We start from the raw sequence: 23,126 nt of genomic DNA on the forward strand, positions 1-23,126 counted from the left end.
GGGCCGCCCACCGCCTCTGCCTGACGTCGTGACGTCAGCAGCCCACCGCCTGACGCGCGGTGACGCTACGCCGTGCCCGGGCTGCGGGTCGTTCCCTCCCAGCGCGGTCGCGAGCCCCAGGCCCTCCCTGCCCCGCGCTCCCTGTGGCTGCCGCCCGTCCCGCAGCTCCGCACCGGGGCCCGGAGAGGCGGCGGGGGCGGGGGTGGTCACCGGGCCGGGCAGGCCCCGCCGCCGGGGGTCGTGTGTCTGCCCGCCGGTTCGCCGCGGGGCGGGGCGGAGCGGGGCGGCCCGGCCCCGTCGGGCGGTTCCGCCGGCCGCGCCATCGCGGGGGCCCCGCGGGGCGGTGCCGGGGAGCGCCCGGCCCGACATGGCGGCGCGCGGCAGGTAGCGGGGGCGCGCGACCCGGCACGGCCCGGCCCGGGCCCGGTACCGGCCCCGCCATGCACTTCTCCATTCCCGAGACCGAGACCCGCGCCGGCGACGGCGGCGCCGCCTACGTGGTGAGCGGGACCGGAGCGGAGCCGTCCCGCGGCCCGGTACCGGCGGCAGCGCCCGGTGGGGCCGGGGCAGGGACCGCCGTCCCGGGGCGGGGGCTGGTCCCGCCCCGCCCCACCCCGCCCGGTGGGGCCGTGCGGGCCCCGGCGGCGGTGGCGGAGCGGCCTGTGCGGACCGGGACCGGGTGAGGCGGGCAGCCCCCACTGCCCGCCGTCATCCCCCGTCCAGCGCCCCGCTGCCGCGCCGCCCCCGCGCACCGGGACAGGGAGGGACGGGACGGGGCTGAGCTCGGGGGGAGTCCCCGGGATGCGGCCCCACGGGCGCCGCTCGGAGGGTGCCCGGGCCCTGCCCTGCGCCGGGGGGGCGGCAGGGCCGGGGGGCGGCGGCGGGCGGGGACCCCATCCCGTGCCTGGGGCCCGGCTCATCCTCTCCCGTCCATCTGTCTGTCCGTCCATCCGTCCCGGCTTCCTGTTTTGCTCTGCGTGCTGTGAACGCCCTCCGACTTGGCAGCTCCTCCGGGATCGGGCCCCCGGGGCGCCTGAGGGACACCGTTGCTGTGGGGTGCTGCCCCAAGGGCTCCCTGAGACCCCCTTCCCCAGTGGGGTCTCGCTGCGGGGCGGTGGTGGCGGCGGCTGCGTCTGGGCCTGCGCTCCCCTGGGCTCCCAGTCCTGGGCATCCTGCGCCTGCTGGATGGGGACCCCTTGCCTGACATGCCTCTCTGGGGGATCCCCTGGTCCCCTCAGAAGCGCGAGGCGGTGCGTTGGCGGCGTGGATGGCAGTCATGAGCTGCGGGGAGGACTGTGAAGGGACCTGATGATCCACAGGCAGCTGCGGTGGCAGAAGGGCCGCAGGGTGCCTTCAGCCCCACGCCTTCCCCTGCACTTTGCCCGTGGGTGCCATGATGAGTCCTTGGGCGGGGGAAGACCTCATCCCCAGCATCAGAGGAGAGCTCATCTGCAGCCCTGGGCAGGAGCTGGTGACCCTGCGGAGCGCCCTGCCAGCACGGGCCCCTGCAGTGATGCTGGGCAGCCGTGCGTGGTGCCTGGGCCACCCTGCGTCCCTTGTGGTCTCCTGGGCCCTCTGCGGAGATGCTGAGCGGCGGGGCTGCTGCCTTTGGCTTGGAAGATGGTGTGAGCCACAGCGTGTGCTGGGCCAGCGTGGCCTGGACGGGAGTCTCCACTGACCCCGGGCAGCCCCTGCCTTCAGGGGCAGGAGGATGCTTTGGGCTTCCAGTGAGCAAAATGACTGCGGGAGGTACCCACCTGCACTGCCATCACCGGCTGGAGGCACATCTCCAGCCCCTGTGGTGCAGCCTACCGCCCTCTCAAATATCCTTCCAGGGGTGGCAGGACCTGCTCCGCCACAGAGGGGACAGCGCTGTCCCCCAGGAGGACGCTGCCTGCGGCAAGGTGCCGGGGAGCTGGGGTGCAGAGTCGGGCCCCCCCCTGAGCTGTGCAGCCGTAGCCGTGCTCTGCCTGCAGCGCCAGTGGGGAGCTGAGCCCGGGACGGGGGCAGGGCAGGGGGGCACCCAGGGCAGCAGCCAGGGACCAGCTCCGTGGTGGTGTAGAAAAAGTTAGTTGCAGCTTAACACTAGCATGTGTAATTTCCGTAACAGTGGGGTCCCCCACAGCACGAGCAGCCCCCTCCCCGTCTCTGTAGGGGTTCCCCCGAGCTGTGGGGCAGCCGAGCCCTGGCTGGGCTGGTTCCTGCTGGGGTTGAGCTGTCCCAGAGGGGTTCCAGCCTCTCCGCTGGCTCAGGGGACATGAGGTGGGGGCATGTCCTGCTGAGCTCTCTGTGGCAACCCTTATGCTTTCAAGCAACCAGCGCCCCAGTAGTGCTGGGGCATGTTGTGGCAGCGCTGGGGCGGGCAGGCAGCACACCAGGAAGGAATCCCCCGCCCTGTGGTGAGTGCTGGCTGTGGCCATGCGCCCCAGGAGGCAGTGGAGCCGCCCCAGGCCCACAGCTTTTGGCGGTGGGGATCTCCTGGCCATGCAGCTCTCTGTCCCTGGATGACAGGGTCCTGCTCCGTGGCCCTGAGCAGAGCCCGGGTCACGCTGCTGGCCACCACATTGCTATGCTCTCTGTTCCAAATGTGTCGTGGGGGCTGTGGAATGGAGAACAGCCGCTGGCTGCTGCCTCTCCTCGCTGCAGAGGGCTGTCCTCGCCTGCTGACTTGGGAACACGCGTGTCCATAGGGCTGCAGTGTGGCCCCATACTCTCCCCGTGGCTGGGCAGCTGCAGGGTTATGCCTTCCTGGCGTCCATTGGACACATCTCTTGGAGGCGATTGTCCTTCCTGAGCAGTTTTGACCATATTCACCGGGCTGCAGGTCCGCACCAAGGCTGACATGTCTTCAGAGGAGCAGCACATAGAAACCTTTCAGTACTGTTACTGTACTTACTGTACAAGTCCTGACCGTTTGATGCGTCCTCACTTGCTAACGCGCAGCCCTTAGCTGCTGACAGCGGCCCCTCCTGGTCCTGGCCGTGAAGGGGGTTGTGGCTCTGCCTGCCTGGGGCTGCTTGTCGCATGCGTTGGCCTTGGGGTGTGTGGAGCCTGCCCCTCCCCAGGGTGCTGGGGGTGCTGTCCCCGAGAGTTGCAGAGGGTCCCAGCCCTGAAAGGGAAGCGCTGCTGAGCTGTGTGTTTCGGGGCAATGCCCGGGGAGGTCCAGGCAGCGGGTGGCATGCTGCCGGGATCGGTACCTGCATGCTGGGGCTGGTGCCTGTGAGGCAAACCAGCTCCCTCAGCGGTGCCCAGCCCGGCAAGGGGCATGCAAGGGTGCACAGTGGGTCCTGGCGCATCACGGGGCTGAGCTCTGCCAACAGGAGGGGAGGGATGGGGGTGCCCCTCAGTGGGGTCCTCTGGGGCATTGCCTCTTCCTGGGCTGCGGCAGGGCTTCTCCCTGGGGTGGCCCGTGTGCCCTGAGCTGGGCAGGTCCCAGGAACCCTCCGTCTGGCGAGTGCTGGGATCTGACTGGCATCTCTCTCTGCAGGCCTACAACATCCATGTGAACGGTGTGTTGCACTGCCGTGTGCGCTACAGCCAGCTCCTGGGGCTGCACGAGCAGGTAGGGAGCCATCCCCAGCGGTGGCGTGAGCTGCTGCCGACCGTGCCCCCTCCCATGGGGCTGCACTGCAGTGCCCGCTGTGCTCGGGGTGGGCAGGGTGCTGGGCTGCTGTCGGGTGCTGCAGGAAAGCACCGCGTGCTGCTGCAGAGCTGGGGTGTCGGGGTGCTGCGCTGGCTGTGGGCAGGCGGCTGCTGCCTGCGGGGCCAGCCAGGGTCTCATTTTGTGTTCCTTGGCATCGGGTGCAGGCTCCTCTCCTGCTCTGGGACGTCCCTCCTGAGTTCTTGAGGAACTCTGGCGAGCTCTCCGCTCCCCTTGCCAGGGCCCTGGAAATCAGCTGGGGTGGGGGGTCAGAGCAGCCACCGTCTCCCTGGAGGCTCTCACAGAACTCTGCTCTCTTCCCAGTTAAGGAAGGAGTATGGTGCTAACGTGGTCCCAGCCTTTCCCCCGAAGAAGATCTTCACGCTCACCCCGGCAGAGGTAGAGCAACGACGGGAACAGCTGGAGAAATACATGCAAGCGGGTAAGCTGGGTCTGCCCCGTGTTGCGGCTCAGGGCCGGCTGCCCACGCTCAGTCGCCCAGGGCACCGTGGCACCACCCACATTTTCCTCCCCACACTGCTCCGTTTGCTCTGGCCCATCTCGTTACTCCCAGCCTTGCTCTGGTATTAGTTTGCCGTGTCCACTGAATGCAACTTCCATTGTGAAGCTGTGCTGCCAGGGCTGCTCCTCGATCCCAGCCCCTTCCCATTCCCTGTGCTGGCGGAGGTGGAGACCTGCTGGTGCCTCCCCCTGCGGAACGTGCACATCTCCGGGTGCAGACTGAGGGGCTGCAGAGTAGATGGGTGTTGGGGTGGGTCCCTGCCCCTTCCCGCATCACAGTTGGCTCCTTCTTCCCTGGCTCGTCTTCCCCCTGCAGTGCGGCAGGACCCAACGCTGGGAGGCAGTGAGACCTTCAACAGCTTTCTGCGCAAGGCCCAGCAGGTGAGCGGACAGGAGGTGCTGGATGTGGTGGGCTGCGGGGGTGAGTGCCGACCGCCGGGGCGGGCGGTGCGTGCCAGGGCCCCCGGGCTGCAGGGCAGTCTGAGCAGCGCGAGGGTGGTCGGTGGTGGAGGGGCTGAGGTGCCAATCCTGTTTGTCTCTGCAGGAAACGCAGCAGATACCCACAGAGGAGGTGGTGCTGGAAGTGTTGCTCTCCAACGGCCAGAAGGTCAAGGTCACCATCCTTACCTCGGACCAGACGGAGGATGTCCTTGAGGTGCCAGAACTCTTGTGCTGGGCAGGACCGGCCCCTCCGACTGAGTTCTGTGGTTTCCCACACGTGCAGCCCCCCGGCCCTCCCTGCTGCGCCCCCACTCCACAGCGGGGTTGTCTTGGGGGCGTGAAGAGCAGTGGAGCTGCAAAGGGTGTGCCCATGTGCTCGAGCCCCTCTCTGCACCCAGATTGATGTTGGCAGGCCCCCAGCTGTCTCATGGTGGCAGTGACCCCCCGGGCCCCACTTGCCCCCAGCGCGGCAGAGGTGCCGCCTTCCTGCCCATTGGGAGTCCCTAGAATGCCGCAGGCAGGATCCTGCCGCGTGACGAGGATGTGGAAGTGCTGCCTCTGCGGGAAGTGGTGACCTCCTGCTCTCGCTCACAGGCTGTGGCCTCCAAGCTGGATCTGCCGGATGACCTGGTCGGCTACTTCAGCCTCTTCCTGGTGAGAGAGACCAAGGACGGAGCATTCTCCTGTGAGTAGAGCACACTGGGGACAGTCCCATGGGGGCTGTGGTGGGATGTCTGCCCTGGGAGAGGGAAAGCAGTGCCTTGCCAGGAGTGAGAGTGGTGTGCTCGGACCAGATGGCCCTGCCCGGGGTGGGGGGACCCAGGGGGCTCCCCCCGGGGCACCCTGGCTGGTGGGGGTCCGGTGGGCCTATACAGCCCGGAGCCACTGCTGAGCTGCTGTTTCCCTGCAGTCGTGCGGAAGCTGCAGGAGTTTGAGCTGCCGTACGTGTCCGTCACCAGCCTACACAACTCCGAGTTCAGGATCATACTGCGCAAGAGGTGAGCAGCAGGGATGGCGGGGCAGCGACCGCCGGAGCAATGGGATGGTGTCTGGGGCTCCCTGCTCTGCAGGGGGACCCCTCCCCTCCCGCCACGGGGTGCTTTGGCCCCCAGGAACCCCTGGGTGTCCCCTGCCATGACGCCAGGGGCTGGGCTGCCCTGCTGGACTTGGCTCCTGTTTCTGCTTTGCCAGATCCAGTCCTTCCCGCCTCTGGCAGCTGCTTGAGTGGGGAGAGGGGCATGGCGACTTATGGCTACCGGGGGAGCTGGCCAGAGAGCCACCCCAGCACCTTGTCCAGTGCGGGGGGTGTTTTTCTGCCCATTGTTGTTAGGAGCTGGGGCCTAGGTTGACCCATGTGGTTCCCTTCTAGCTACTGGGACTCCTCCTACGATGACGATGTAATGGAGCATCGTGTGGGGTTGAACTTGCTGTATGCGCAGGTGAGGGTCGGTGTGGCCCAGATGGGTGAGGAGGGGCACTGCACCCCTTGGCTACGGCTGTGCCGGGTCTCAGCACTGGGCCCGGCTGCTCACCAGCCTCTGCTTCTTGGTAGACGGTGTCAGACATCGAGCATGGGTGGATCCTTGTCAACAAGGAACAGCACCGGCAGCTGAAGTCCCTGCAGGAAAAAGTCTCCAAGAAGGAGGTAGGGGAGGGCAGGATGCTGTCACTGGAGCAGTCCCAGCACCAGACTGGCACCGCTCCCCTGTGAACGCGCGGTGCTGAGTTCGGTGCCTGTTCCTGACCCGGGAGGGTGGCTGTCAGTGCTGAGCTTCCCCGGCTCTGCCCGCAGTTCATCCGCCTGGCGCAGACCCTGAAGTACTACGGCTATCTCAAGTTCGACCCCTGCGTCACTGACTTCCCTGAGAAGGGATGCCACGTCGTCGTCAGTGCTGGCAACAACGAGCTCAACTTCCAGGTGCGGCTGCCGAGCGAGCAGATCAAGGAAGGCAGCTTCAAGGTCACGCGCATGCGGTGCTGGCGGGTCACGTCCTCGGTGAGTGCCACTTGCTGGCGGGGCCCTGGGGAGCAGGCAGAGCTCCGTGGGATGTGGTGGGACCTGTCCACCCTACTCCTCTGGTAGCTCTCCCCGGGAAAGGTGCTGGCTGTGTTGTCTGCTTCCAACCCAGCTGGGCTGGGGAGTGCTTTGGGGCTGAGGGGGTCACCGGTGCGGGGATGTTTGAGGGGGCTGCTGCTGTGAGGGGACTCCATGGTGGTGGAAGGCCGGTGGGAGCTGGGCAGGGTGGCTGGCACCCGGCAGGGTGCTGCCCTCTGTCAGCACGGGGGCCTGGGGAAGCAGTCTGCTCTGCCTCTGGGGGTTCCCAGCCTCACTGCGTGCCATTGCAGGTGCCGATGAGCAACGGTCCCTCGGGGAGCAGCCCAGGGAAGTCCGAGGTGAAGCTGGAGTTGGCTTTTGAGTATCTCATGAGCAAGGACCGGCTGCAGTGGGTCACCATCACCAGTCCACAGGTAGGGCCGTCTGCATGCCAGGCTGGTGGTGGACAAGGACGGGAGCAAGGGAATGGCTGTGAGGGAGGGGGATGGTCTGGCCTCGGCGTGGTGTGTCGAGAAGGATGTGGGGTGTGTGGAGCCCTGTGACACCTCTCCCTTGCAGGCCATCATGCTGAGCATCTGCCTGCAGTCCATGGTGGATGAGCTGATGGTGAAAAAGTCTGGAGGCAGCATCCGTAAGGTGAGGGCTGGGGCTGGATGTTGTCTCTGGGGGGAGATCCCATCCTGCCCCCGGTGTCTCGGCTGGGTGCTGCTTGCTGTCCTCAGGACAGGCCCAGCTGGAGGATCCCCAGGGGCCATCTTAACCTCTGGAGCTGCCCATGGGGACCCTGCTGCTGAACTGAGCTCCTCCCCTGTAGATGTTTCGCCGGCGGATGAACGGGGCCCTGCGGCGCTCGGACAGCCAGCAAGCTGTGAAATCGCCCCCGCTGCTGGTGAGTGGGACCCTGTGGCCCTGGTGGGGGAGACAAGCGTGACCATGGGCTTTGCTGTGTGTCGGGTACCGGAGCCCACTGCCCCCAGAGGTGCCATTGTCCCCTCAGCAGGTCCGGCAGCGGGGAGGGCTGGGGTGAGCCCTGAGGACAGCAGGGCTGCGGGGGCCCACTCATGTAGCCCTGGGAAGAGAAAGGGGTCCTGGGCTCATCCCGGGAGGGCAAGTGGTGGCCGAGGGCAGGGAGGTGGTGGGTAGTGGGAAGGGTGGGCAGCATGTCCCGCCGCCTCAGTGCTGCCTGACCATGCTGTCCCCACAGGACTCGCCTGATGCCTCTCGGGAGCCAATGGCCAAACTCTCGGTGAGTTGTGTGTGAGCACATCGGTGCCGTCACCCGCAGACCCAGCTGGGGGAGTGGGGGTCCTCCCTAACATCTCCCCTCTCCACAGAGCAAGCTCACCTCTGTCAGCCTGCGAGGGATCAGCCACTCCAGCTCTGCTAACGATGTGGGCGCTAACGACTTCCATGGCAATTATGCCTTTGAGGGCATTGGCGATGAAGATCTGTAGTGCCCCCCCTTCCTAGGACAGCACCAGCCCGAGGGCCTTCGCTGAGGAATGTACAACCTGCAGACAGGTTGCAATCAACGTGCCTCTCACCTGCTACATCCACCTTCCCCTGCTCCCCCCGGCTGGGGAGATCACCCCCAGCCCACCGTTGCCTTCGGGGTGGGGGCAGCTGAACTCCTCCTGCTGCTGGCTCCAGCTGGGAGAGGGCTTGTTCCCAGGGCGGCACCAGCCCGACCCGAGCAGCGTGCCCGGGGCCGAGCCCTGGAGCGGCATCACGGAGCCTGGCCCAGTGCGGGGGTCAGAGCTGCCCCTTCCCCAGCTGGGGGGGGGCCGGCCCTGAGCACCCGGCTGCTCCGGGGGCTGGGGCAGCGGCTTGGCGGCAGCAGGCTGGTGGCACTGAGCGGCCCTAGTGAGGCTCCATAATGCCAAATTAGTGTTTAGGTTTCTGCTCAGAGACAGACTGCAGTAAACTGTCTCCAGGGGGGACTCTGTGCAGAGCCCCCTCTCTAACCCGCTCATAGACTCCAGCATAATCTAGGCTTGTAACCATGTATCTCCTGCTGCTCAGACCGACCAGAGCATTAATGGACAGTAACCGATGTTTACACACTGCAATGATGATTAAAATGGATTCTGATTGGTACTGGGCTGTCTGTTGGGGGGGGGTTGGGGGGGGGTGGCCGCTGTCCCTCCTCTCCCATCCCCGCACACCTTGCCAGCCCCACACTGTCCTCTTCTGAAGCAGAACAAGGCCCCCAGGGAGAATAGCGGATAACAAAACTGACTGTTTAATGCTTTTATACACAATATAAATTACACTGACTGGCACGGCAACAGCCACGGAACCAGTCCTGTTCCCCCCTCCCCCCTTTTCCCCAAAGTCTGGCAGACAAAGGCTCCGACAGGCAGGTACCACCCCCGGGGGTGCCTGGGGGGGTCACGGCACCACTGCTGCTGGGGCAGAGACCTGAGCCTGGCACCCGAGCTGCCAGTTGTGGCTTCACCCTGCCCAGGCAGGACAGGGCTGCTGGAGACCCTGGAGCGCCTGTGGGCCCTGCGTAAGGCAGCCCTGAGCTCCCCATGGAGTCTGCTGCCCGTCCCTCCCCCAGGGAGGGCAGGGGCTGCAGCTGGGTGCCCCAGGGCTGAGGCACCCCAGGCCCGATGCAGGGCTGGGCGCCCCTGCAGCCGGGCTAAGTGCTGTCTCAGGGCAGGGCTGTGCCCACGGCTGGAGGGGCCAGAAGGGCTTTGGCAGTACGCGGGTTTACCCAGCTCTCAGCCGTGTGGCCGTGGATCTTCTGGTGGCGCTTGTAGTTGTCCCAGTGGCCAGTGGTGTAAGAGCAGTCCCGGCACTGGAAGGGCTTCTCGCCTGTGTGTCGCAGCATGTGCCGCTTCAGGTTCATGCTCTGGTTGCAGCTGTAGCTGCAGAGGCTGCACTGGAAGGGCTTGTCACCCGAGTGGATGCGCCCGTGACGCTTGAGGTTGGCCAGGTTGCCGCAGGCGTAGTCGCAGAGCTGGCACTTGTAGGGCTTCTCGCCGGTGTGCACTCGCTGGTGCCGCTTCAGGTTGTCGAGGTGGGCGGAGGCATAGGGGCAGAGTGGGCAGACAAACGGCTTCTCCCCACTGTGCGTCTTCATGTGCCGCGCCAAGTGGTTGGGGTAGTGGGTGACGAAGGAGCAGAGGCTGCAGGCAAAGCCTTTGTCCCCAGTGGCCTTGCGGGGGCTGGCACCTGGCTCAGTGCCCAGCACTGCCAGGCTGCAGCGCCCGCAGACCTGCTCAGCCAGGCCCTCATCTTGCGCGAACCCGTCGTCCAGCACCAGCCCACACATGCGGCACGTGAAGGGGAAGAGCAGCTCGGGCAGCGCGGCCGCCTCCTCACCCCGCAGCCGAGTGCAGCCGGGCAGGAAGGGGCCGCTGCCGCTGCCCACGTGCAGGCTCAGCTCTGGCAGCAGCGGCTCTGCAGGACAAAAACAAGCAGGGCTGTCAGCACGGCAGTGCAGCGCTGGCAGGGCTCAGCTCTGCCAGGAGCCCCGGGCTCGGGGGCGACGGTGCCCTGGCTGAGGCTAGTGGCACATGGCGCCAGGTCTGGGGCTGTGCCATGGGGCTCCCCCACAGCAGGTCTCCCCTCCACCCCCCGTTTTACCTGGGTCCTTGTCCCGGCGGTGTGGCTCCTCGCCTTCAGGCAGGCGGTGGCTGAGCATGTGCCGCTTCAGGTTGCGGCTCTGGTTGCAGCGATAGTCGCAGGCAGCACACTGGAAGGGCTTGTCCTGGCTGTGGACTCGTTCATGGCGTTTGAGGTTGCCCAGGCTGCTGCAGGCGAAGCTGCAGCTCGTGCAGAGGTAGGGCTTCTCCCCAGTGTGCGTGCGCAGGTGTCGGGTCAGGTTCACCAGCTGGGCAGAGGCGTAGGCACACTGCGGGCACGCGAACGGCTTCTCCCCGTTGTGTGTCTTCATGTGGCGCTTGAGGTGGCTGGAGTAGTGGGAGGCGAAGGGGCAGAGCTGGCAGGAGTAGACTATGCGCTGGCTGCGGCCCCCCTCGGCGCCAGCGCACTGCAGGCAGCTCTGCCCCAGGCTGGCGGCCAGCTGCAGCCCGCACTGGCGGCAGGGCAGCGCTGCGGGGCCGGGCTCCCCACCCTCCTCTGGGTCGCTTTCCACGCTCAGCTGCTGGTACCCAGAGGAGCAGTCGTCGTCGCTCAGTGCGTATGCCGGGATGGTGATCTTCCCCACCAGGGTGTCTGCTGAGAAGACCGTGGGGATGGGACGGTGTCAGGCACCTGGCTGGCCCAGGCACAGCCCCTCTGCTTGTGCCGCCAGTGCCAGAAGGGCCTGTCCCAAGGAAGGGACTGCAGCCAGGAGGGCACCTGCCCTAGCAGCACCCAGCAGGAGCCCACCACGCTGCGCACATCAGGGCGAGGACCCTCATGACCACAACCTGCCCTGACACCCTGGGTCTGTCCTGGGCGTCTCAGGAAACCCTGTCACCTCTGCCCTGTGGCTGGCTGAGCCGGGTGGTCAGCTTGCAGCCAGGCCCCCAGCATCAGGACGGATGTGTGGAGAGGAGGGGCACAGGGGTGCAGTGGGCAGGCAGCATGCACTGGTGCTGCCAGATCTGGCTGGTAGGAAGCAGTGGTAGCAGGAAGGTGTTGAGCACAGCCTGACACAGGCAGGAGGGCTGGGTGCCCATAGCACTTGCTCTGGCTCCCCCTCAGCTGTGCCGCTGCCCCAGCCCCAGGACAGCAGCTGGTCCTGCTCCCATGACGCTCCAACACCAGTCCCCCTCCACCACATGGGAAAACAGACCTTCCTCAGCCCCATGTAACGCCACTGCCCCACGTCAGTGGGGGAAAGCCTGTGCTGGGCTCTCAGAAGGCACTTACACTTCCTGGCTGGGCACAGACCCATCCTCCTGCAGCCCCTGGGGTAGCGCCCATGCCCCAGGAAGGGATGATGGAGTGGAACCCACTGTCCTGCAGCTGCCTCAGGCTGGCCCCATGCCCCAGACGTGCCCCCAAGCTGGTGCTAGGGGCTGGAAGGGCAATGACATGCAGCCAGTGCTGTGCCTGACCTGGAGCCCTGGAACCTGCAAGACCCAGCAGCTGCCCACTGCCCCGGGAAGCAGCCTGGGCTGTCCCCTTTGGTGCTGCCCACCCATCTGCATCCACCTCCTAGAGCCCCAGGCAGGTGCAGGGGTGAGGCCACTCCCGCGCTGCAGGACAGGGCAGCCCCTCCAGCCTCCGGTCCCTTTTCACAAGCGCTGCCTGAAGTGCAGGCGCCAGATCGGGACATCCTGTGAGGGCCTGGCTATTGCTGGAGGAACCCTTGACCCCGCCTCAAGCCCCGTACCCTGGGTCTCCCCTGCCTCCTCAGCTCAGGCAGTGCCTGAGCATCCCTGGAACATTGTACCCTGAGTGCAGCTGTGCCAGTGCTGCACAGCATGGGACAGCATGGCCCATGGGGTGAGGACCAATATGTGGCTGGTGATGGCTCTCCTGACATCCTTAGTGGGCCCTGAGGTACCTGGTCCTGATCCCCAGCTGGGGCTGGTGGCTGAGAGCAGGAGGAAAAGTATTTCTGATGGCAGAAGTTCTGCTGCAGAGAGCAGCTTTCAGCCCTTGCAGTGTCCAGCTCCCAGAGCCACAGAGCGGCCTTTGTCCCAGCGCTGGGTTCTGTGCACAGGCTGGGGGGAAGTGCGGCCCTCGGAGCAGAACCCCACCTGCCAGGCAGCTGGGACTGTGCCTCGGCACCAGAGCGGGATCTTCCAGCACAGCCCGATGTGGCTGCTGAGCATGCGGACCTGAGCACAGCCCTTGTGGACAGTGAAGGGACAGAGCCACAGGGGTTGGGTGGTCCATGCCCCCCTTCTCTTGCCATTGAGTATGTCCCCATGTTATTCACTGCTCACCACTGAGAGCAGCAAGTGATGCTCCCACCAGTCCTTGTGAGGCACCTTAATGGAGCTGGAGCAGTGTTCGCTCCTCTGGCTGCCTCGCACCACAGGCTGACCTGAAGGCTGCTGTGCCACAAGCTGGGCAGGCGCTGGCCGGCCACATGAAGGGCCAGTGGCCCGTGGGGCAGGCGAGCAGCAGGGAGCAGAGGCTGGCAGAGAGACAGCCCCGGCCCAGGTCCCCCCACCCTACATGATGCCGAGTGGTGACAGTGAGGCAGCACCCCGTAGAGACGAGGCCCCGTCCACCGGGAGGGCAGCAAAGCCATGTCCCAGCGACTCGGACACCTGGGGGCTCCCGGGCAGAGCAGTGCAGACAGGGATGAGCCTGGTGACGGCTGCGGTGGGGTGGCCTGCCAGTCCCCGCAGCCCCAAACCAACCGCGGGGGCCCGCTGTGCCGGGGAGGCCTTCACGGGAGGGAGCACTCGGGAGGGGGGGAGGGGGTCAGCCCCGGACATCGGTGCCGGGCAGGCAGAGACCACCAGCGCCGGGCCCTACCCGGGGCCTCACCCCGCGGGAGCTGATCCGGGGAGGGAGCAGCCACCGGGCGGGCCCGCTCCCGGGGAGGGCGGCTGCCGGATGGGGCCGAGCGCGGGGTCCGATACCGGCAGGGCCGGGCCAGGCCGCGTCCCCGCTGCGGGGCCGCCCAGGGCGGCCGTCCCCGCGGGGCGCCGGTGCCGGGCCCGCACGGCGGCACGCACCTGGCGGTCCCTTCTCGAAGGCTAGGCCGCGGCCCAGCAGCAGGTCGCCGGGCAGCACCAGCGCCGCTCCCGCCGTCTCCTCGGGGCCGTCCTCGGCGTCCGCTGCAACACACCGAGCGCCGCGGGTCACCGCCGGGCCGCCGCCGCCGCCGCCGCCCCCCGGCCCCGCCGCGCACTCACCCTTCACCGGCTGCGGGTGGCTCTGCTTCCGCCGGGGCATCGTGGCCGGCGCCGCCGCCCGCCAGCCCACCCGCGGCCCGCCAGCCGCCCCCGCCAGCCCGGGGCGGCCGCCGCCGCCCCGCCTCGACCGGGCACTTCCGCTTCCGGCCGCCGCAGGGCGGGGCCAGCGCCGGAAGCGGGCGCGGCGCCCCCGGAAGCGGACCGAGCGTCCGGAAGCGTGGGTGGGGTCCGTCGCCGCCCGCCTCCCTCCTAGCGCCGCTCCGGCTATGCGGCGGGAGGGGGGTGGGCTGCTGCGGGAGAGGCAGGCGGCGGCGGCGGGGTCGGGTCCCCTCAGGCGCGAGCGGGGTCCCGGGAGGGGCGGGGGCCTGCGTGACGGAGGCCTCGGGGGCGGGGCGGGAGCTCCAGGGGCCCCGCCCCTTCCCGGGCACGGGGGGAGCGGGGCGGGTGCGGCGTGTGACGCTACCGGCGCTGCGGGCGCCTGGGGAGCGGGGAGCACCGGGGTGGGGGCTGACGGTGTCTGTGTCCCCTCCCGGGGCGGCTGCGGCCCCGCCGGGCCCCTGAGCCCAGGGGAGAGCTCGGTGAGTGGCCTGCCGGTGGCGGCGGCGGTGCCCGTTGTGGCTGCCGGTGTGCGGCCCGTCCCTGCGGAGCCCCGGGGGCCGGCGGCGCCTTGTGCGGAGGAGAGGGCTGAGAGGAGCCGCTGGAGCGGAGGGTGGAAACGGCTTTTCTGTGCGTGGAACAGACGGGGTTGTGGAGTGCTGGAGGCTGTGGGGATCCCGGCAGAGTCGGGGGGTGGTCCAGAGCCCCCAGTGCCCTGCGGCGAGAGGGCAGGCGGGGAACTGGCGTGGGGGAGGACACTTGGGTAGCCATGAATGGCAGTGCTCCAGGCCTTCGCCGTGCTGGTGCTGCCAGCGCTGAGATCCCAGAGGAGGGATGTGGGGCTTTGGGGAGCACAGAGAGGGATTCACAGCCCTGCCCGTGGTCCGATCTCCAGAGGCAGCTGAAAGCATCCTTTGGAGATGTCCCGCTCTCTTGTACTGCCATGGGGGGTGGAATGAGTCCAGTCATGGATCAGGTTGCCCAGGGAGGCCGTGTGGTCTCTCCTTGGAGGTTTTCAGGACCCAACTGGCATAAAGCCCTTAACCACAGTGCTGACCCTGATTTGGGTGGGAAGGTGGACTGGAGACCTCCTGAGGTCCCTTTTCACCTGAGTTATTCTGTGGTCGTGGTGACACTCATGGGAACTGGCTGCAGAGGAAAGGCAGCCCAGCTCCCCACAGGCAGGCATGGGAGGAGAGGCAACTGCAGAACAAGCTCAGGAGTGGCCACAGCGTTGGGGCACCGTGGTCGTGCTGTGGCTCCTCTGCGGCTGTTGCCTCTGCCAGTCCTATCCCCAAGGTCACGTCTCTCCCAAGGTCTGCGGGGCTGAGTCTTATCACCTGGTTCCGCCAGGATTGTGTGTGCGCGATGGGCCCTCATGCGATGGAGCTCCCGACTTCACCTGGCACATCCCCATGGTTCATAACCCCTCTTCCCAGAAAAATCTCCCCCAGTTTGTGTGGCTCGGCTCCTGGACCTGCTCTGACCTTGCCAGGCAAGGAGCCTGCTGGGCACCAGGGATGCTTGAATGGCTCCAGGTCACACCTGTGCCCCCAGGGGAGCTCAGCTGCCATTTCCCACGGCTTTGGTTCCTTACCTGCAGCTTCTGCCTCCAGTGTCCCAGTGTGGTGCAGACTGGGGACATCCAGGGCTTTGTGTCCTGCTTCTTGGGCAGAAGGGCCCCTGGTTACCCTGTTTGGGGTTCTGTTCGACCCATCTCCAGGGGTGGCCAGTGTGCAGAGGTGTGTGTTGGGGGCAGCAGCCCTGCTCTGGCTCAGCCATACCTTGTGCTCGTCCTCTCTGATGCTGAGGTCCCTGCTCTGGATGTGGTCCCCATCTACAGGACTCGTTCTGCCTTCTCCGTAGCCCCGTTAATAGAGCTGCTTGAGATGTCCCAGTGACCCTGGGTGTGTGAGCTGCTGCTGTTGAGCCTCATCACAGATAGTTTTTGTTTATTTGCAGGTCCCTGAGGGAGTCGAATGTGGGGAGACTTTGTGGGGGTCCCAGGGGAGCCATGGCCACGCTGTGTCGTCAGCAATGATTCCCCGCTGACAGGTACCTTGGGGTCAGAGGATGGGGCCGCTTAGATCCCTACTGGTGCTTCACTTGTGCTGTGCAGCCCCAGCTGTTTAGTCTAGGTGCCGCAGTCCCGGTGCAGGAGCCGTGTGGTCCCGGGGTGTCTCCTCGTGGGCTGACCCTGCTGGCCAGACAGCTGATGTCTGTGGGGTCGGCGCAGCCGTTGCTGCTGCTCTGCCTCCTGCTGTTCTGCTGGGCAAAGTTGGGCAAACTCTGCGGTGACAGCCACAGTCATCCCAGACAGTGGTCCCGCTGCCCTCCCCTGTGTTTGAGCACCTTCCTTCCTCCTGTCCTCCTGCAGTACATTAACAACTATTTAAATCCAATCTCAGCCTGGTTTCCATGAGCTCTTCAGTTACCAACTCACTGGAAAGTGCTTTATCACCTGGGGTGACCACGGTGCAGCACCTTGCTCAGTCACAGCAGAGCAGATGTAATCAGACTCCTTGATCTTACCTGAGCCGTTGCTTATATCTGCCTCTTCCCACACCAGTGCTTCTGCTGTTCTAGCTGTGCTCAACAGGAAAAAACAGTGGAGGTTGTTAGAGGTGGAGGGACTCAGCGGTGCTGTGGAGGTGTAAAGTGTAGGGTGCAACTTTATGGGGTATAGATAAGGAAAGAGCAAGGAGATCAGTGGGGGGACTGGCTCTGCTGTTGGGAGGGATTGTAGTGTGGCCCCAAACTACTGTGAGCTCTAAGTAAGGGAAAACTGACAGATTTACCTCCTCTGTCTCGTAATCGCCTGGCTTCTGGTCAGTTAACTGGCTATTGGGTCCCTTAGCTTGGTTGTCTCTTCTACACACTCAGCAGCAGCTTGGGTGATACAGGTTCTAGTGCAGCCCTTGGGACATGGGGTCAGAAGTGGCTGTTCCCCACAGGGCTCCGGGTCATGCTGCATGCGTTGCAGGGCACGTGGAGGAGCTCTCTCCTCCCAGGACAGTTCAGGATCCAACCTCGGTGGAGGAAGCATTTTCTGGGTAGCAGTGAGACATTCCCTACTCTCCTGTGAGCTAGCCCTGAGAAGGAGCAGCGAGTGATGGAGGTTTTGATTTGCCTTGAGTTTTCCTCTGGGCTCCCTCCAGCTCGCCATTTCTGGGAGCTGCCCCATGCAGGCTGGACTTAGGGGCTTGCGTCTGCAGCGGCAAGCGCTGGCGTCCAGCTGGGCCGAGTCTGTGGCTCTTGGGCACTTGAATTCCAGTGGACAGTCAGAGCTTCAGCCATGTCTGTCCTTGGAGAGGAGAGCCACGGAGACTCAGGGTGTGATTATTGTATTGCTGTGTCTACAAACTGGTTGTCACAGCGTTCACCACTGCCTTCCATGCAAAGAGCACCGTCTTCCCAGCCTTGGGGAATTTGGGAAGTCCTGTGTCTCTGGGCTTTGATGCTGAACTGAAGGAGATGGGATGGGGCAGGACAAAGCTGGCTCAGGGGCACATGGGTGCCTGGAGATGGGCTGTGGTTGCTCAGCATGGAAGGGGTCAGTGGACACAGGAGCAGAGACAGGCAAGCGCCCTGGCCTGGGCGGTGGGCTGTGACCCACCAGAGGAGGGAGGATCTGGAACAGCCCCAGCTGGGGCAGGGGACTGAGGTCTCTGCGCTGCAGGGCTCATGCCGGGGCCAGGGCACTGCTGGTGGGGTCCGCCCCGCTGCCCTGGAGCCACAAGGACGGCTGTCCGGGACTGGGCTGGCCTGGGGGCTGTGAGGAACGCTGCGGGCTTGTCCCGGTGCTGCTGGGGTGTTTTCCATGGTGCAGATGCGTGGACAGCCCTGGGGTCCAGCTGGGCAGCAGGGCCGGTCAGCAGGGCAGTGGTGGGGTCTCGTGGGTGCCGAGGGCCCGTTCCTGTGTCCAGGGCCCTGAGCTCGCTCCCACCTGTGGTTCCTTTGCAGGCTGAGCAGTGCCGACTGCAGCTGGAGATGGTTCGGCTGTTGCCTGTGGGGAGGATGCCAGCCCTGAGGCCCAGGTAGGAGCCTGGCCATGGGGGCTGCGCTGGGGCTGGCACCTCACTGCTGCCCTCGGTAGCCCGACAGCAGCTGGCTGCTGCCCTGACGGGCCACCATGGAGCAGCCCACATGGGTGCCTGGGCCCCTCCGCCTCCTGGGCTTCTTTGGGCGGAAGCCACAGGCTGTCGGGGGGGAGACGCTGCCAGAACTGGAGTCGGAGCCAGAGGAACCCGCGGAGACGCATGTCGCGCTGCCCCTGAGCAAGGACGGGGAGCTGGTGGAGTGTCCCCTGTGCCTGCTGCCCCAGCCTCTGGAGGCCTTTCCCGCTCTGGCCTCCTGCGCCCACCGCTCGTGCCGGGCCTGCCTGGAGCAGTACCTGCGCATCGCCGTCAGCGAGAGCCGCGTGCAGGTGGCCTGCCCGCACTGCCCTGCGGCGCTCCAGCCTGCCGATGTACACCGGCTCCTGGCCGAGCCCGCCCTCCGTGACAAGTACGAGGAGTTCCTCCTGCGACGGCTGCTGGTGGCCGACCCCGGCACCCGCTGGTGCCCTGCACCTGACTGCAGGTGACCGCTGGGCCCTTGGTGAGGAGCCGGGAGCGGGGGGCGGTGTGGGTCTCCCCTTCCTGCACTGGTGGAGGCAATGGGCTTCCCCAGCTGGGAGCTGGTACGGCTGTGTCCTGTGAGCCTTTTCCAGGCTCAGTCCCCTTGTGACTTGGTCCCGTGTGGGGTTGTGACTGCTCAGAGAGATGTCCCAGTCCCTGTCCTGGCTGCAGAGCCCGGGCAGCCGCATGTCTCTGCTAGGGTTGGGGCTCTTGGCCATGCTGGGCCGTGCCACAGGGCCCAGGGGAGTGGTGTGGGCGCTGGATGGGGAAGGCTGTACTGCAGTCTGAGCTGGTGAGAGTGTCTTGTGGCTCTCCTGAGCAGGGGCTGCAGCTCTGGCTTGGTGCAGAGCTGGGACCTGCTGCTGCAGGGCCTGGCTGTGTGCCGGGGAGGAGAATGGCTGTGCGAGGACACAGGAAGGGCTGTGGGCACCGCTGGCACCCCTCACACTGACCGCCTTCTCCCCACAGCTATGCTGTCATTGCCTATGGCTGTGCCGAGTGTCCCCGCCTCACCTGTGGACGTGAGGGCTGTGGCACCGAGTTCTGCTACCACTGCCGGCAGCCCTGGCACCCCGATGGCCCCTGTGCCCCAGTGCCGCCGGCCCCCAGCCTGGCCAGCCCTGCAGCACAGCTAGTCCACCCGGAGGACTCGGCCCATGGTGAGACCCTGTCCCAGGGTGGGAGCAAGTAGGGCAGGGATTTGGCATGGCTGAGCGGCACAGATGGATGCCTTTGTACCTTCCTGCCTGCAGGGACGCTGGAGCCAGGACCCAGCGGTCCCCACTGGCTGCCTCTGTGTGGGGGCACATGCCAGTGGAGCTGGGGGTGTGGAGTGGGACCTTGCTGTGCCTGGTTCACCCTGACACCCGTGGGGTGGGCTGCAATTCAGGGACGGGGTGTGGGGGTGAACCTGCACTGTCCTGTCCTGCTCCCCTCCCCTCTGTCCCATCTCATCTTCTTCCCTCCGGCAGCTGAGGCTGAGGACATCAAAGTCTGTCCCCGCTGCAGTGCCTTCATCATGAAGATCAATGACGGGAGCTGCAACCGCATGAACTGCACGGTTTGTGGCTGCCTCTTCTGCTGGCTCTGCCTGCAGGAGATCTCTGATGTGCACTTCTTGAGGTCAGTGCAGCACTGTGGGGTCACTGGGAGCTGCGGGGTGTGCTGGGGAGCTGGGGTGGAGGGGCTGCCAGGAGCTGAGGGGGGGATCAGAGAGCTGCCCCGGGGCTGAGCTGCAGGAGCTGTGATGCTGGGCTGGGGCTGGGGACCCTGCCAGGAGCTGTGGGGCTAGGATGGGGGGCAGCTGAGAGCCATGGCCACGCACATCTGGGTTTGGGGCTGGCTGGGCTGTGGGACTGGTGGGGGGGGAGCAGAGTGGTCTGTGCCGCTGGGTCTGGGGGCCTGGGGCTGGCTGTCGGCACCCCGCAGGCGGGGTCCCAGGTGGCAGCCAGAGATTGGGATTGGGATGGGGGAATCTGGCTTTCCGCTCCCCTGGTGGACCCGTGGGTCTCCCCCTAGCGCGAGGGCAAGCTGCGCTGGTGTCTGCCTGCCTCTGCGCGGGCACCATTGGCCCAGCCCCGCTCTGTCCCTGCAGCCCCTCTGGCTGCACCTTCTGGGGGAAGACGCCTTGGTCACGGACACGGAAGATCCTGTGGCAGCTGGGCATGGTGCTGGGGGCACCTATGGTGATCTCCCTCGTCGCGGGCATCGCTGTCCCTGTCATTACCATTGGGATCCCCATCTACATGGGTAGGAAGGTACTGGCAGGGGGCCCTGGAGTCCCCATGGTCCCACTCCCCGCTGAGCCTGGCAGCCCATGGCCTTGGGCCTGGACAGACACGCAGTGCTCACTGCTGTCCACAGTGTGTCCTTGTGCCACCCCTGACTCCCCGCAGCCCCTCCTTGCAGGGACCCTCTCTGCTACCCATGCCAGCACCCTCTGCCGATGAGGTTACTCTGGGTGGGGGTCGGGGTGGGCAAAAAGAGGAAGGGGTCTGGGGGTCCAGGGGTGTTTACCAGGGACACCCGAGCTGCCATGGCGGCACTGTCGTGGCTGCCTGTCCCTGAAGAGATGGAGGGGGTGTCCAGGCAACTGCAGCTGCGGCGAGAGCTTGGCCAGGGCTGGAAAGCGGCCCCATCCCTCGGGGCTGTGCATGGAGGTCCCTTCAGAGCCCTTCACCTGTCTTGCTTCTCTTTGAGGTGCTGGACCAGAGCCGGAGGAGCAGCCTGTCAGGGTGCCAGCAGTGCCTCTCCGTCACCAGCAGTGTCCTCCTCTCTCTCTTTGTGTCCCCCATCATCACAGCTGTCACCGTCGGTAAGTGCGCTGGGCCAGGGATGAAGGCTCTGCCCATGTGCTGTGGCCTGGGGGCCGCTGCAGCAGGGCGTCCCTGAGGGGATGTCTGCGACCTGGGGTGTCAGGGCTTCACCCAGGGGGGCAGGACAGCTGGGGCTGCAGGAACGGACAGGGCGAGAGCTGCATGTCTGCCTGCAGGAGTTGGTGTGCCCCTGACGCTCACCTACGTCTACGGTGTGGTGGTGCTGTCGCTGTGTCGGAGCTGCTGGGGGTGTGGGGGTGGCCGCAGCCCACCCAGGGATCTCGATGTGGTGGAGCTGGAGAACCTGACCAAGCGTGAGTGCTGCGCTGCTGTCTGTCTGCTGGCCTGTACCCTCCATTGGGCCACAGGGGCTCTGGTCCTGCCTTGCAGCTCTGTGGCTGTGACACCTCCAGATCCAGGGGCTTCCTGTGGACTCATGTCAGTTCTACCCCGGGTGGTACCACACACACCTCTGTCCCTGCAAGGAGGCTACGGGTCCTGGGGGAGGCGGGTGCTGCCCAAAGCAGCCTGGGACCGGCTTGTTCGCATCCCCTGCTGAGAGCCTGGTGGGCCGTTCTGCTCCCTGCTCTGACTGGGAGCGGTCCTGGCAGACAGGGTGCCTAGCATCATCTCTCCCTCCTCCAGTGAATGAGCTGTGGTCGGTGCTGCCCAGCCCCAGGGGCAACGAGGACGGAGTCCTGGACATGACCACCTCCTTACCCAGCAGCAGCCTTAGCCCACACCACAGGGCAGCGTGGAAGGAGCAGGACAGCCAGTCAGCCAGCACGGTGGCCCTCGCAGGGAGCATGCTGAGCGAGGGCCAAGACACATCCTACAGGTGCACTGGGGCTGCTGTGCTGGGCAGGCAGCAGCGACTGGCATGTCCCCTTCCAAACAGCCTTCCCAACACCCACTGTACTGGGCAGGGACATGACGATATCCCCTTTCGGGCTCCTGCCATGAGGCCCTGTGTTTGTCTGCAGGGAAGGCATCAACATCGAGGTGGAGGTGTCGATCGAAGCAGTGCCACATCCTGCCCAGGAGCAGAGCCTGTGCAGCGTGCTGTCAGGGCAGAGTCTCTCCGGGGACTCCCTGTGCGGCAGCAGTGACAGGAGCAGCGCCGTGAATGTCCCTGCAGAGTGAGGCGACTGTGCAGCACTGAGTGGGGGGGGACCCTCAATGCATAGAGCCCCCCACCTGGGCTCCCACCTGCCCCTGACACAAAGATCCCATGCCCTCCTTGGCAGAGCTGGTCATGCTCTGCGGGGCACCGCCAGACCCATGAACTGGGTCCCGGCCATCCCCAGGCTGGGTGGGCACTGACGGCGCGCAGCCCCATTCGCCCCTTCCCTGAAGGCAGTCTTGAGCATTGGCACCACTGAGAAATAAAACTACTCTGAGGGTCTGTCTCCTGTGGCACAGAACCCCCTAACAGCGCGGCCCCCATCACAGCGGGCTCCAATCCGTGGTGCGTTCCCCAGACAGGTGCTGCGGGAGGGGTAGGGGGGGCCCAGCCCAGGTAGGGGCAGTGGAGCGGGCAGGGTGGGACAAGTAGTGCCAGGGAGCTGGGGAGGAGCGGAGATATTCCTCTGTGTGAACGCCTCAGCACACAGTGCTGCAGGTGCAGGACCAGCACAGCATGGCTCTGAGGGTGCAATGCTGCTGTGGAGCCTCAGCCAGCAATTCAGGTAGGGGCCAGGCTCTGGAGCAGACTGTGTGGCACCCATGGGTCCTGCATGCCGTCTACTACCTTCCTGGGGGCAGCACAAGTGTTCTGGCAAGACAGACCTCAAGTGTGGTGCAGAAGAGCTGCAGCCAGGGCCCAGAGCAGCCCCCGAGGGTGGGAGGCCATGTGCTGCATGGGGCAGAGCTGGGGAGTGCACAGGTCTCGCTGTGCTGACCCATGTCTGTGTATTTGCGTCCCTGGCTGCTCCAGCAGCGTGTGAGGGCTCCTGGGGCTGCTGGAGAGGAGGGCTGTGCCCTGGGACAGCTGTGGGTGCTGCTGTAGCATGTGGGGTGTTGCAGGATTGAGACCTTCCTGGATTCTTGTGATGGGCACCTGCACCAAAGCAGGAGAGAAGATGACACTGGAGGTCTTGTGGCTTCTCCCAGCTGGAGGAGGCACTGGCGGTGAGGCTGCCTATGGCACCTGGGGCTCCCGCGGCTGCTCCCTCCTGGTTGGCACTGGAGTTACAGGGCGCTGTACGCCTGCCTGCAGTAGCCCCTGGCTGGGGGGGAGCTGTAGTGCTCCATGTTCTGCACCATCATCCCTCCACACCCCATGGGATGCTGGCACGAGCTGCAGGGCGTCCATTTCTGCGTGTGGATGAGGACAAGGCAGTGACAGCCAACCTTGTGCCTCCATGCACAGGGGTCGTTGTGGCCTCCCACCCTTGGGCAACCAGGCTGCCCCCGAGGAATGCCCTGGACAGGCAGTGGCGTTGGGGTGGGGGCAGCTGCCCCTGTCCCCTGGGCTTCTGGGGCCAAGCAGCTCAAGGTTATGGGTCCTGATCCCCACCAGGGATCCGTCCTGCAGCCAGGCCGGCGTGGAGGGATCGTTATTGGTCAAGTTACCCCTCCTGCACAAAGGCAACTTTGTGCCTGTGGCTGAGCTGCTCATGTCACCTCACGGCCTGGGCTTCCCACTGCCTTCAGTAACCC

General features: G+C 65.8%; 3 protein-coding genes across 6 annotated transcripts; 2 read left to right on the forward strand and 1 right to left on the reverse strand.

The window, feature by feature from the left end:
* Nucleotides 1–411: 411 nt before the first annotated feature.
* On the forward strand, nucleotides 412–8,745 carry SNX17 (sorting nexin 17). The gene is made up of 15 exons (XM_082481611.1): nucleotides 412–500; nucleotides 3,488–3,562; nucleotides 3,965–4,082; nucleotides 4,479–4,543; nucleotides 4,707–4,817; nucleotides 5,198–5,288; nucleotides 5,514–5,601; nucleotides 5,973–6,042; nucleotides 6,156–6,248; nucleotides 6,396–6,599; nucleotides 6,950–7,072; nucleotides 7,218–7,295; nucleotides 7,474–7,548; nucleotides 7,864–7,905; nucleotides 7,994–8,745. The coding sequence occupies exons 1-15, from the start codon at nucleotides 441–443 to the stop codon at nucleotides 8,111–8,113; spliced, it is 1,413 nt and encodes a 470-aa protein (XP_082337737.1). The 5' UTR covers nucleotides 412–440; the 3' UTR covers nucleotides 8,114–8,745.
* Nucleotides 8,746–8,900: 155 nt separating this feature from the next.
* Nucleotides 8,901–13,483, reverse strand: ZNF513 (zinc finger protein 513; the record flags this gene model as incomplete). 2 transcript variants are annotated; one of them, XM_082481622.1, is made up of 4 exons in its annotated part: nucleotides 8,901–10,067; nucleotides 10,254–10,847; nucleotides 13,256–13,357; nucleotides 13,436–13,483. In XM_082481622.1, 4 exons carry the CDS (start codon nucleotides 13,473–13,475, stop codon nucleotides 9,316–9,318), a joined length of 1,488 nt encoding a protein of 495 aa, XP_082337748.1. In that variant the 3' UTR covers nucleotides 8,901–9,315. The 2 variants fall into 2 exon arrangements, with proteins under 2 accessions (XP_082337748.1, XP_082337747.1); XM_082481621.1 differs by having other exon boundaries at nucleotides 13,256–13,475.
* Nucleotides 13,484–13,907: 424 nt separating this feature from the next.
* LOC309669627 (E3 ubiquitin-protein ligase RNF19B-like) lies at nucleotides 13,908–21,849 on the forward strand. 3 transcript variants are annotated; one of them, XM_082480351.1, is made up of 10 exons: nucleotides 13,908–14,013; nucleotides 15,494–15,586; nucleotides 17,495–18,112; nucleotides 18,619–18,809; nucleotides 19,122–19,272; nucleotides 19,745–19,907; nucleotides 20,350–20,464; nucleotides 20,642–20,779; nucleotides 21,111–21,303; nucleotides 21,449–21,849. In XM_082480351.1, the coding sequence occupies exons 3-10, from the start codon at nucleotides 17,664–17,666 to the stop codon at nucleotides 21,606–21,608; spliced, it is 1,560 nt and encodes a 519-aa protein (XP_082336477.1). In that variant the 5' UTR covers nucleotides 13,908–14,013; nucleotides 15,494–15,586; nucleotides 17,495–17,663; the 3' UTR covers nucleotides 21,609–21,849. The 3 variants fall into 3 exon arrangements, with proteins under 3 accessions (XP_082336477.1, XP_082336478.1, XP_082336476.1); XM_082480352.1 differs by lacking the exon at nucleotides 13,908–14,013 and adding an exon at nucleotides 14,565–15,026; XM_082480350.1 differs by lacking the exon at nucleotides 13,908–14,013 and having other exon boundaries at nucleotides 14,565–15,586.
* Nucleotides 21,850–23,126: the final 1,277 nt, after the last annotated feature.

This window comes from Vanellus vanellus (assembly GCF_965231255.1).
Source record: "Vanellus vanellus genome assembly, chromosome: 3".
NCBI classification, from domain to species: Eukaryota; Metazoa; Chordata; class Aves; order Charadriiformes; family Charadriidae; genus Vanellus; species Vanellus vanellus.